The following is a 14,167-nucleotide window of genomic DNA, read 5'->3' as shown; positions in this document are numbered from 1 at the left end:
CGTCTAAAACAAGACCCTGTATCTTACTTAACAAATTACTTAAGATGCATCGTCTAAAACAAGACCCTGTATCTTACTTAACAAAATACTTAAGATGCATCGTCTAAAACAAGACCCTGTATCTTACTTAACAAATACTTAAGATGCATCGTCTAAAACAAGACCCTGTATCTTACTTAACAAAATACTTAAGATGCATCGTCTAAAACAAGACCCTGTATCTTACTTAACAAAATACTTAAGATGCATCGTCTAAAACAAGACCCTGTATCTTACTTAACAAAATACTTAAGATGCATCGTCTAAAACAAGACCCTGTTTCTTACTTAACAAAATACTTAAGATGCATCGTCTAAAACAAGACCCTGTATCTTACTTAACAAAATACTTAAGATGCATCGTCTAAAACAAGACCCTGTATCTTACTTAACAAAATACTTAAGATGCATCGTCTAAAACAAGACCCTGTATCTTACTTAACAAAATACTTAAGATGCATCGTCTAAAACAAGACCCTGTATCTTACTTAACAAAATACTTAAGATGCATCGTCTAAAACAAGACCCTGTATCTTACTTAACAAAATACTTAAGATGCATCGTCTAAACAAGACCCTGTATCTTACTTAACAAAATACTTAAGATGCATCGTCTAAAACAAGACCCTGTATCTTACTTAACAAATACTTAAGATGCATCGTCTAAAACAAGACCCTGTATCTTACTTAACAAATACTTAAGATGCATCGTCTAAAACAAGACCCTGTATCTTACTTAACAAAATACTTAAGATGCATCGTCTAAAACAAGACCCTGTATCTTACTTAACAAGATACTTAAGATGCATCGTCTAAAACAAGACCCTGTATCTTACTTAACAAAATACTTAAGATGCATCGTCTAAAACAAGACCCTGTATCTTACTTAACAAAATACTTAAGATGCATCGTCCAAAACAAGACCCTGTATCTTACTTCACAAAATACTTAAGATGCATCGTCTAAAACAAGACCCTGTATCTTACTTAACAAAATACTTAAGATGCATCGTCTAAAACAAGACCCTGTATCTTACTTCACAAAATACTTAAGATGCATCGTCCAAAACAAGACCCTGTATCTTACTTAACAAAATACTTAAGATGCATCGTCCAAAACAAGACCCTGTATCTTACTTAACAAAATACTTAAGATGCATCGTCTAAAACAAGACCCTGTATCTTACTTAACAAAATACTTAAGATGCATCGTCTAAAACAAGACCCTGTATCTTACTTAACAAGATACTTAAGATGCATCGTCTAAAACAAGACCCTGTATCTTACTTAACAAAATACTTAAGATGCATCGTCTAAAACAAGACCCTGTTTCTTACTTAACAAAATACTTAAGATGCATCGTCTAAAACAAGACCCTGTATCTTACTTAACAAGATACTTAAGATGCATCGTCTAAAACAAGACCCTGTATCTTACTTAACAAAATACTTAAGATGCATCGTCTAAAACAAGACCCTGTATCTTACTTCACAAAATACTTAAGATGCATCGTCCAAAACAAGACCCTGTATCTTACTTAACAATATACTTAAGATGCATCGTCCAAAACAAGACCCTGTATCTTACTTCATTGTTGCTTCTTAAGTTATTAGATCTTATACAGGGTGTCCGCGGGGTCTTAAAAAGTATTACAAGTTGATAAATCAATTTAGCGAAGATGAAGGTTATTAAAAAGTATTAGGGCATTTTCCAAGGTATGACATTTTGTATCTTGTTTTCAATAAGTATATAAATGGTCCAGAGAGGTTGTATTCTACAGTCTGCCTGAATGTAATCATGGCGTAGGTGTGTAGTGTGATTCTGTGTAGTTTATTGATGATCCCGTTGGGTTTGACGTCATCTGAACAGGACATCGCACGCTCACTGCTTGATAGCGCGAAGGTCCGTTTACGCCGGTTGTTAAACAACATCGTTATGGGGAAATGCAAGTCTGCGTCCAAATGGAAGATAAGGAGGAAGGACAATCAATACTGTATATAGTCAATGTGAGGTAAAGTGTGTCGCCAAGGTAACCGGTTAGAACTCCAAGTGGCGATGAGGTCTTAAAATGTATGGAAAGGGTCTTAAAAAAGGTCTTGAAAGGTTTTACATTTGACTTCAGGATTCCTGCATAGACCCTGATATATATCAAGTGTAAAGACATATTCTGACTCGATATTAGACAAATACGCTTGGCAAGATATAGAGGTGTTGTAGTGTGAGCTTTCTCTGGACTTTCAGGGTTTACATTTGACAGCCACTCATGTCGAATGATATAATTATAAAGAATCAAAGACGATTAATGGCTTTTTGGAACATGCTATTTTGCCATTTTAGCTTTTCAAATGCTCACATTTTGCTTGACTCTAATTCATTTGTCCAAATATAAAAGGTTCCCTGTGGTTTCTTGCAATTGAACAAAGTTGCACGCAAATGCATATCTGTGAGGCCTGACTGACTCATGCTTTTTCTTTGTTTAAAAAACAAGGACATTTCGTTTTAATACTTTATATACATTTGCCAGCTCATAGCCTCCTTTTATCCGTCTGCATATAACAACTAAAAGTGCTGACAAAATGCAGACACACCCATAAAAACAGTGATCCGGTGCCAATAGTGATGCAATCTCCACTGGGTTTTATTTGTGTTGATTTTCATTTGTCTTCCTTGTTTTTCAGAGAGTCATTTTCAACGTGGTCAACTTCTCCAAGACCAAGAGCCTGTACAGAGATGGCATGTCTCCCGTCGTCAAGTCTACCAGCCGGCCAAAATGGTAAGTGTCTAATAACAACATTTCTACGATTATTATATCGAAGAGGTACGCTTTGTACTTTATTATAATGTCATCTATATAAAAAGAAAGAGTATTTATGTCTTTGCTCTACTCCGCAAAACTTTTCTTCTATGCACAAGAGTAGACATTTCTATTTCCTACAGCACCTCTCTCTTATAACACACACACACACACACACACACACACACACACACACACACACACACACACACACACACACACACACACACACACACTAAAGACTGATACTTTAGATTTCCAGAGTGGATGCGTCCGGGCGCATTAGCATGTGATCCATTGGTTGCCAGTATGACGGCTGTCTGATGTAATAACGCTTGACTGATGGATGCAGCGGTGTGTGTGTGTGTGTGTGTGTGTGTGTGTGTGTGTGTGTGTGTGTGTGTGTGTGTGTGTGTGTGTGTGTGTGTGTGTGTGTGTGTGTGTGTGTGTGTGTGTGTGTGTGTGTGTGTGTGTGTGTGTGTGTGTGTGTGTGTGTGTGTGTGTGTGTGTGTGTGTGTGTGTGTGTGTGTGTGTGTGTGTGTGTGTGTGTGTGTGTGTGTGTGTGTGTGTGTGTGTGTGTGTGTGTGTGTGTGTGTGTGAGGAGGGAGCGGGCCTGCTGAAGTGGGGCGAGGGGGGGGACAGGGTGGCGTGATGAAGTGTTGCCGTCCAACAGGAGCCCTGACATCTGTCATCTGCTGATGGAGGGCATCCGCAGAAAGAGCCCGGCATCTGCCACACTCAGCCATCTGCGCCTGCTAGCCTAGCGTAGCGTAGCATAGCATAGCGCCGGTCACAGGCTAATGGGAATAGACACCGGGCACGACACCGCAGACAGGAGAGATGAACTGCTGTCGGAGATACGGCACGGTGCAACATGACGCCACTCATCTCCGCTGATTCTGTTTTGTGGTGTAGTTGCAACTTTGCACTCGAGAGTTTCTCTGTCATGCTCCTGGAGGTCTGGCTTTCTCACGCTGCCAGCCACTAGCTTGATAGTGACAGCCGTATATTTAAAGTGAAGCAGGGCAAGTGCTGGCTGTAGAATTTCTCAGGTGAGTGTAGTAACACGTAAAGGGATAATGTGCAGCGAGGCGGTCATTAATGATAAAAGAATACAGACGGGTTGAGCAGGATCCCAATGTGAAGAGATCTTGAATCCAAGTCTATTCATTCATTGACTTTTCCACGAACCACTCACATGCTTTTTAGGGGTTTTCCCTTTCCTTTCCTCTAGTGTGTTATAGGTTTTAGTGCATGTCAATGGTCTGCAACGTATACAATCCAGAGGAAGTTTAGGCACCTGAAACGCCTCCATTGGACTCCTGTGTTTAGACTAAGGGGCGGGACATTTCTAAGCGGTTGACCAATCACAACAGAGCCGGCCAGCTAACCAATCAGAGCAGACTGGGCTCTGGTTTCAGACAGAGGGTGAAAAGAGGTGCTGCAGCACAGGCAGTATGAGATGAGAGGGATTAGTTTTAGCTATGAAAGGTGCTTTACAAATACAATGTATTAGTACTATTATTTAACATGTCACAGTGGAGGCACAAAATATGAACTTGAAAATGGACTTAGGGCTCCTCCAAACATGGTTCATACATGTTAGCTTCAGTGTTGACTTCCTGTCTCTTTTGTGACGTACCACTAAACTAAATTGTTGTGCTCGACAAATGTAAACGTACTTCCTTAGTGTTAGAGAATAATTCTGTCTTTACTCCTAAATATTTAAATATTTTCTGTGTGTTGACATTTACGATCAGCCCTGCTCCTTATCTTCCGTAAGGAATGTGATAATGCAGTCGTATGTTGATACTATACGTTTTATGGCTTGACCTAGCGGACATAGGGGGTTTTACGACTGTGAGAACGCTGGCTTTCTAAGCTCCACAGATGTGAGAGACATCTCCAGGTCCATCTGCAGGTGTTCACGTATACCTTCCCCCAATATGTGGATTTGACTCTCTGTAAACTAGTTAAAGGGTCTACCAAGATGCGAGGCTGGTCAGAATTGGCATGGCAACCCACCCGTGCAGTCAGAACCTTTTGCTGCTGTGACTTGTGATATGAATTCTCCGGCCGTATCCTTGTAATAAACTATCATTGTTTGACATCAAAGCTCCAACTCTCTTCGTGTCTCTCTGAGTCCTGACTCTCCATTGCTGCAGAAGTTTCCCTTACACTTAGCAGTGGTCTCGTAGCGAAAAACAGTTTGAGAAAATGTAATATTCATCTTCGCCGTGTAATAATGTCAGTTAAAATATTTTATGCCAGTAATTATTATCCCACTTTCTGAATGGATTTGACATAATCTTGACGGTGTTAATCTGAGCTTTGTTGGGTCACTTAGGTCCCAAAGCTTTTCTTAATACACCAATCATGCAACCCTGGCCATGTTTATGTTTTGATAAGCTCTCATAAATAGGTATTTAAGTGACAGACACGGCAGGAGGCAACGTGGATGAGGCCTACTCCAATTACCTCCCCAGGTTTTAACCGCCCTCTCAGCACTGTGCCATCTAAAAGGCATCATGTGTCCTGCACTTATGGAGCCATTTTCAACTGTCTAGGGTTTCCAACACCACAGCTGACATTGTTTGTGTCCCCACAAAGTGGTCAAGATGCTTTTAACACAACCTCCTCTATTTGACTTTCCACCAGCACAACAAAGCGCAGACAGCTCCTAAAGTAGCAATCTTCTTTTTGACAGTTACAGATATGGAATAAATAAAAAAGGCAGAGCGTGGAGAGCTTCGCCTGTCTGATCCAAACTCACACAGGACAGGATGAAGAAGGTACAGAGAGGGAGAGATGGGAAAAGAGAGGCAGGGAAAACAGACAGAGAGGGGAAAAGTACAAGAAGGAGAGATTAATGAGACAGGTAGACAGGGAGGAGAGAATGAGAGGGAGAGTGGGGGGAGAGATGGCTCCCCCACCACCCACCACCCCTCGTCTGTATTTATCAAAAGCAGCGTCAGTATCAGCCCAGGAGTTGAAGCCGTTATCTCACCGTGCAGATGCCTCGTGTCCCGGGGCCGAGGCATCTCTGGGTGCCCGAGGCTTGGCTGGTCTCGGATAAACTGAGAGACAACTGGCAGATTACAGTCCTGCTACAGGTGGAGGGATCTGTCCTCCATCCCTTCCTTCATCCCTTCCTTGATCCCTTTTTCCCTCCATCGCTCACTCCATGACTCCTCAGGCCGTGAGACATCAGAGTCCACAGAGGCTAAGATTTACCGTATCATCTGGCATTTAAACGCAGCCACTGGTTACATATTTGGTACATCATTTAATCTTGTCTTCCCTTTTGCTCCATGTTTGGTCGTCGTCTTTCTTGTCACCCTCCATGTTTGCCCCTGAATTGTTTTGGTCCCGATCCTTCCTCGTGCTTCCTGGTTTGGTAATCTTTGTCATCGGCAAACACCTTTTTGATTAAAGCTCGCTTTTTGTTAAAAGTACTAGACCTTTTGTCTTTTTACTGCATTTGGTTCCTGCCTTACCCCAACATCCTGACAGTCCTCCATCCCTTCCTCCATCCCTTCCTTGATCCCTTTTTCCTTCCATCACTCACTCCATGACTCCTGAGGCCGTGAGAGTCCACAGAGGCTAAGATGTACCATATCATCTGGCATTTAAACGCAGCCACTGGTTACATGTTTGGTTTATAATACATGATAGAAACCTAATTAAAATGGCCACAGTGGTTTGAAATGTGTGACAGATTATGAGAGCGCATACACTTCTTAAATGTGCGTCAAACACCAGTTTGACCCATTTGCAATGCATTGGAAAGTGGTGGCAACGCAAGTTTATTTACATAGCACCATTCAACACAAGGCAATTCAAAGTGCTTTACAAAAATGAAAGATATTAAGAGCATTAAGAAATAGTGCAGCTAAAACACATGATAAACAATAACGATAATAAAACATGAATAACAGGTACATGAATCAAAGCGACAGTACAGTGTGAGATGTGAATAGTTCAATTAAAAGCAGCGGCAACAATCCCATTCAATTATAGCTTTATCCCAAAATGATCACCCTCATTCTGTGAGTTCCTAAAAATATAAAATCTTTGAAATGAAATGGGCTCTCCCAACAGGTGGTAAGTGACTAAAGTGCATAGTGTGAAAAACAAGAATCCCACAAACAGAGAAAAGGAGTCAAAGTGTTTATGAGACAGAGGAAACCATATTTTCTCGTAGTGGTTTGTGGAAACAACGACCCCCCCGATGACACTCTGTGCCAGCCAGGCTCTGCTCGTTGTTAGACTGCTGGAGCAAAGGATTGCCCGGTATTCTTATTTTCCAAGATAAGCTAATTAGAAAGTCCGAGAGCGTGGTGTAATGCAGCTTTTGGGGGTGTGGGGGGGTTTGTGTGGGGGGGGGGGGGGGGGGGGTAATGGCCAGGATGTTTTCATGAGGCTGAATGCATCGACCAACAGATGCTTCATGAGGTGTGGAGAGGAGGAGTAGGAGGAAAGGGCAGCATACCTTTATCAATAATACAAAATAGGGTCCCAACTAACATCGTCATCAATTATTATTTATATGAGTAGCTGAATTAGTTAGTAGATGGTTCAGTTTAGGAAATGGGGTACATCTTAAGTTTACAAGTGTACACAACCTTAAGATATTCAGCTAGCAGTAATTACACAGCTTGGTTAAATACTTGATTCTGATTGGTCAATGTGGACATTCCAGAGGTTGTTATATTTCACTAACAGACCACTTGCTAAGGAGGATTATGGGATGTGCACTCGTCCTGTAAATCAACAACAAACATTCGTTTTCTCCATCAAAAAACACCATGGAATTAATTTGTAATATATGTTATATTGGTGGAAAGCACTAAACGTTGGATTCATGACGGCCGAATTATTGCCAGTAGAGAAAAGAAAAAGCCTAATAAAGAAGGAAAGAGGTAGTAAGGAAGTAAGGGAACATCAGAAGATGACAGACAGGAAGTAAACTCAAACGTAAACACATGGGCTCTTAAGACCATGATGCAGTCAATTTACCTTTAAGCAACATCCTTATTAACATTTGTTTCTTTATGTGAATCTAAATCAAACCCAATTCAACCATTACTGTTCCTTTAACCTCACAAGTTAAAACACACATCTCAACATAACATTTCCATGCCTATTAGGTCTGTGATTTATAACGAATTGGAAATGTTCTGATGAGTCGTGTCACTTTTAATTAACTCTGCACTTCTCCGTCAGTCAGTGGAGGTGTGTGGTTAAAAATAGCTGCACCTCTAACTGAGCTAACAGATGAACAGTCGTAGGAAACGGGTTGCCAAACACTGCTTCCAAACCTAGAGCCAGCCAACCTTCATCAAGGGTAAACACTTTTTCCTTTTTTTTATGTATGGAAAAACTGAATAGAAAAGTGCTTTTAAAAATCCAACTTAGTCAGAAAAGCAGACAGACAATCAGTCGTCAGGGCGATGTTGCTTTCCTACCAAAATCCCGCCTGTGATGCAACACATAGAGGTATTCTATTTGGAGACGTCTGCCTCTCCATGGCGAGGCGTGTTGGCAGTAATTGTTCTGTCAATCAGCCCAGCATCCCCTGCCACTTGTTAAGCTCTGCAGAGGGCGATGGGTGAGTAGAGGTGAGGGCGGGTGAGGGTGAGGGAGGAGAAAGAATACCTTTGTTTGGTCTCCATGCTCACCTTTGTCCAGAGATGGCAAAAGTACACACATCCTTTACTCAAGTAGAAGTACAGATACTCGTGATTAAAAATACTCTGGTAAAAGTAGAAGTACTGACTAAACCTCTTTACTTCTTACACTTTGAACACAAATACCTGTACTTTCTACTTCTTACATGTTGAACACAAATACCTGTACTTTCTACTTCTTACATGTTGAACACAAATACCTGTACTTTCTACTTCTTACATGTTGAACACAAATACCTGTACTTTCTACTTCTTACATGTTGAACACAAATACCTGTACTTTCTACTTCTTACATGTTGAACTCAAATACCTGTACTTTCTACTTCTTACATGTTGAACTCAAATACCTGTACTTTCTACTTCTCACATGTTGAACACAAATACCTGTACTTTCTACTTCTCACATGTTGAAACACAAATACCCTGAACTTTCTACTTTTCACATGTTGAACAAATACTTGTACTTTCTACTTCTTACACACGTTGAACTCAAATACCTGTACTTTCTACTTCTTACATGTTGAACACAAATACCTGTACTTTCTACTTCTTACATGTTGAACTCAAATACCTGTACTTTCTACTTCTTACATGTTGAACTCAAATACCTGTACTTTCTACTTCTTACATGTTGAACACAAATACCTGTACTTTCTACTTCTTACACGTTGAACTCAAATACCTGTACTTTCTACTTCTTACATGTTGAACACAAATACCTGTACTTTCTACTTCTTACATGTTGAACTCAAATACCTGTACTTTCTACTTCTTACATGTTGAACTCAAATACCTGTACTTTTTACTTCTTACATTTTGAACTCAAATACCTGAACTTTCTACTTCTCACATGTTGAACTCAAATACCTGTACTTTCTACTTCTTACATGTTGAACACAAATACCTGTACTTTCTACTTCTTACATGTTGAACACAAATACCTGTACTTTCTACTTCTTACATGTTGAACTCAAATACCTGTACTTTCTACTTCTTACATGTTGAACACAAATACCTGTACTTTCTACTTCTTACATGTTGAACTCAAATACCTGTACTTTCTACTTCTCTCATTTTCCAAACAGCTGGTTCAAAGCCATACTTCTTTACTTTTACTTGAGTAAAGAAGTTTAGTCAGTACTTCTACTTTTACCAGAGTATTTTTAAACACGAGTATCTGTAGTTCTACTTGAGTAAAGGATGTGTGTACTTTTGCCATCTTTGCAGACTGTAAAAGTTGTGTGAGAGCTACAGCGGACCTCCTTGACTCCTCCCTCCTTGACTCCTCCTCACCGTCCTCTTCCCTCTCTCCTCCTCCTCCTCCTCCTGCTGCCCAATTAACCATGTGGCATGCCTTTTAATAATAGAGCCTTTTTAATTGTCGACAAATGAAGAGTGATGTAAAATAGCTAATAGCTTGTGCTAATTAATAGGGGAATTGAACGCTTGTTAATTAAGGGCAAACAGGACAAGGACCGGCTCGGGTAATTTGAGCAATAAAACCGAGACTAACGATTCATTTCCAAACAGACTCGCTTCATAAAAACATCAAGCGACCCCAGTTTGCTGTTTGAGAACAATTGCAGCCCCCTACCTGGATTTGTTGTAATATCACCTAACCAGACTCTCACACACACACACACACACACACACACACAACTACACAACACACACACACACACACACACACACACACACACACACACAACACACACACACAAACACACACACACACCACACCACACACAACACAAACACACACTACCACACACAAACATCACCACACACACACATACCACACACAAACACACACACACATTCTAACACATACACACACACAACACACGACGACACCCCTCACCACATCAAACACACTAACACACACACAAACACAACACCACACACACCACACACACACAAAAAACACACACATCACAACACACACACACACACAAACACACACTACACTACAAACACAAACGACGACACACAAACACAAACCCATACACACCAAACAAATCTAACAACCACACCACAAACACACACACTACACAAACACACCACACACAAACACACAACAACCACACACACACAAACAAACACACACACACACAAACACACACACACACACAAACACACCACAAACACACACACACAAACACACACATACACACACAAACACACACACACACACAACACACACATACACACAACACACACACAAACACACACACACACAAACACACACACACACACACACAAACACACACACACACACACACACACACACACACACACCATGTATACATCACTTCAGGGGACATTACATTGACTTACATGCATTTCCTGGAGACTTATCCTAACCTTAAAAAAGTCTTCACCCTAAAATTAATGATTCCCCTTATGGGGACCTCCAATTTGTCTCCATAAGGGAGGCGAGTCCCCACACGTAACTGTGGAAACAGATTTAGGTCCCCACAAGTATAGTAATGCTAGGCCACACACACACACACACACACACACACACACACACACACACACACACACACACACACACACACACGTATATTGGTGGAGACATATTCAAATAAGAGTAAAGATCCTGCTTTTGAAATTGCATTCAAGCAAAAGAACAAAAGTATTACCATCCAAAGATACTTCAAGTACAAAAAGTCAAAGTACTGATTATGCAGAATGGACTTTTTTAGACTGGGAAAAGATGGGGATGATTTGAATTATTGTATTAAGGTACATTATGGAATACTGCTGGGTAGCTTGATTTACAATATTCAGTATTCTTAATATTGTCCCCTGGGATATTGCATATTTAAACACACATTAGACCTTAATGGGAAATGTCCACATTCTGCAATAAATAACAACAATTATATATTAAAATGTGTGTATTAAGATATTTTCTGGGGTGAATTAGAACTAATAAAGATATGTATGCAGAATTGCACAGTTAGGGTTAAAAGTAAAGATCTATTTTGTTACATACGGTGGCCAACAGGTGCAAATGTGCTGCACTTTGAGAAAATATGCAAATATAAAAACACAAATGTTAACTAGCAGTGTTTGTTAGTCTCGTCACCTCGGTGAGGATGTGTGTGTGATCATTTGTTTTTGTTTATTTGCATTGTTTTTGTAACGCGTTTCCACCTGTCTGCCACCACTAGGCTCATTCCACCTCTGCACACACAGCCTCAGACACACGTGTTAGTATACACGGAGGAAATGTAAAGTCTTGCTTCCTACATAAAACTCCCCACAGATATTATGCAACGAAACAAATCACAACTATGTAATGTCTTCTGAATGTAATAACAAAAACGACTTGCTAGAAAGTCTCAGTGGTATCATCCAGCGTCTGAGATACTTGTTTAGTGTTGAAACGATATATTAAAATGAATAAATTCCCCGTGTACTTAACTTATATTGCAACCAATTTGACGTAGATATTCAGTGTGGGAGTGTCTCACCTATTTCCCTCTCTGCTCATCTCCCTGCAGTCGTACTTGTTAGACTCGAGGCTAAAGGAAAGAAATGGATTTCGAGGCTCAACATTCACGCTCTTCCTCAAGAGACCGAGTAGCTTTACTGCCATGTTTTACTGTAACATCATTTTCATTACCCCTATACTTTGCCCGCGGCCTATATCTCTGTGTGGTGTGTTTAATTTAAAACACAAGCTGTATTTCTCCACCTTCTTTCTCTCCACCCTATTTGAAGTGGGAACTGTAGCAATCACTCAGCAGACAGGCTATGGGTTTCATATAAGATTAAAAAAAATGTTATATATGATGTTTGGCGCTCTGTCAACAATGTCTGTGCGATAAGGGAGACGGACCATTTTTTTAATAAAAACCAAGCGCGGGAGAAAGTGAGAGACACGCACACACCTAATTATCTGTCACCATGTCGACCGCCAAGAGGAAATGGAGTGATGAATGAATCCGAGTGAATATTTGGAAGAGGAAAAGGAGAATACCTGATGAAAGCCAAACCGTGGAGTGGTGTTCATGTTCAGGGGAAATGTCTACTCTTTCCAGTTGTCTTTAAAGAAACTCAAGAGAGGATAGGTGATCACAAAGCTATGTTTTATTTGATGAGATGGCAACTCCCGCCATTTCCACTTTTCCTATTCCACCAGGGAGTCTTCTGCGTAGGACAAACCGGAGAGGAAGAGAGAGAATCCGACACAATCAGCGGCACGTGCAGCTTCCTTGTTCACGGAAACTCATTTGCGTGATGCCAAAGGAAGTGAAAGAGGATTATGTGGGAGACATAATGGGACAAAATGTAACCAATAGATTAATTATCTTCTAGATGAGGGTGTGTGTGTGTGTGTGTGTGTGTGTGTGTGTGTGTGTGTGTGTGTGTGTGTGTGTGTGTGTGTGTGTGTGTGTGTGTGTGTGTGTGTGTGTGTGTGTGTGTGTGTGTGTGTGTGTGTGTGTGTGTGTGTGTGTGTGTGTGTGTGTGTGTGTGTGTGTGTGTGTGTGGTGTGTGTGTGTGTGTGTGTGTGTGTGTGTGTGTGTGTGTGTGTGTGTGTGTGTGTGGCCTAGCATTACTATACTTGTGGGGACCTAAATCTGTTTACACAGTCACGTGTGGGGACTCGCCTCCCTTATGAGGTCCACATGAGGGGAATCAATAATTTTAGGGTGAAGACTTGGTTAGGTTAAGGGTTAGGGTTAGGCATGTGTTGGTTATGGTTAAGGTTAGGATATGTCTCCAGGAAATGCATGTAAGTCAATGTACTGTCCCCTGAAGTGATGTATATGTGTGTGTGTGTGTGTGTGTGTGTGTGTGTGTATTAGTGTGTTTGTGCAGAGTTCCTTGCAGAGAAAGGGGTTGGGAAAAAAGGGAGGGGGGGTAAGGGGGGATTGTGATAGGGAGCCAGCTTGCTCCCGGCTCTCCATTCAACCCACAAATGACTTACCTGGACAGTTTTATGTTTGCCTGGAGGAGAATTAAAAAGGCACTTCATTTCCTCTTTTACAGGCTGGGTACGCATGTCAGTGCGGCCCCCCCTGAAAGCGCTCTAATCTAAATGCTTTTGTCAGGGGAGATTTGGTAGATTGCAGCAGGCAGAGGAACAAATTGGTTGTGTCATCTTGTAATGAACTAGGTGAGGCGTTGCAGTTTTTCTGCAGCCAGCAGTCCCCTGATTACAGTACTGTAAGTCAGCGGCTGCTTTTAGAAATGCAGGCGGAGGACCTCACCTTCACCCCTCTTTGTTCAGCCTGATCTCGTGAACATTGCAAAATGTTTTGTCGTCGTAAGCCCAGTGTGACACGAGGAGAAATCTCGTCCTAAACTATTTTTTATTCACGCAGGCTCCTGGATTTACATATCATATATATCAGCCGAGCCTGCAGGATGTGCAGAATGCAGCGAGGGGGGGTTAGGGTGTGGAGGCTGGGCTAAAGTCTGTCTGAGGCTTATTGGTTGTGCTCAGCACGATGGAGACTTGACCCCCTGACTCCCACTAAAGGATTATGGGTATCTCAGCAATTCCACAAAGCCATGTCGTCAGGTGTTTACGGGACATATTAGGACACTCTGTAGGACTGGTTGATATCTGCATTCTGCCCATCGTGTGTGTGTGTGTGTGTGTGTGTGTGTGTGTGTGTGTGTGTGTGT

General features: G+C 41.3%; 1 protein-coding gene across 1 annotated transcript in view; it reads left to right on the top strand.

Moving 5' to 3' along the window:
- Positions 1–2,714: 2,714 nt before the first annotated feature.
- Positions 2,715–14,167, top strand: part of LOC117536730 (cytosolic carboxypeptidase 6-like) — a gene marked incomplete at its 5' end in the record, with an annotated part of 114,574 nt that continues 103,121 nt past the window's right edge. The window contains one exon of the mRNA XM_034201719.1: positions 2,715–2,809. Within this exon, the coding sequence (XP_034057610.1) occupies positions 2,715–2,809 (95 nt within the window). The remainder of the gene's footprint in view (positions 2,810–14,167) is intronic.

The sequence above is a fragment of the Gymnodraco acuticeps genome, unplaced genomic scaffold, assembly GCF_902827175.1.
Source record: "Gymnodraco acuticeps unplaced genomic scaffold, fGymAcu1.1, whole genome shotgun sequence".
Lineage (NCBI taxonomy): Eukaryota > Metazoa > Chordata > Actinopteri > Perciformes > Bathydraconidae > Gymnodraco > Gymnodraco acuticeps.
The sequence above is the reverse complement of the archived record's forward strand: the minus strand, read 5'-3'. Positions and strand labels throughout refer to the sequence as shown.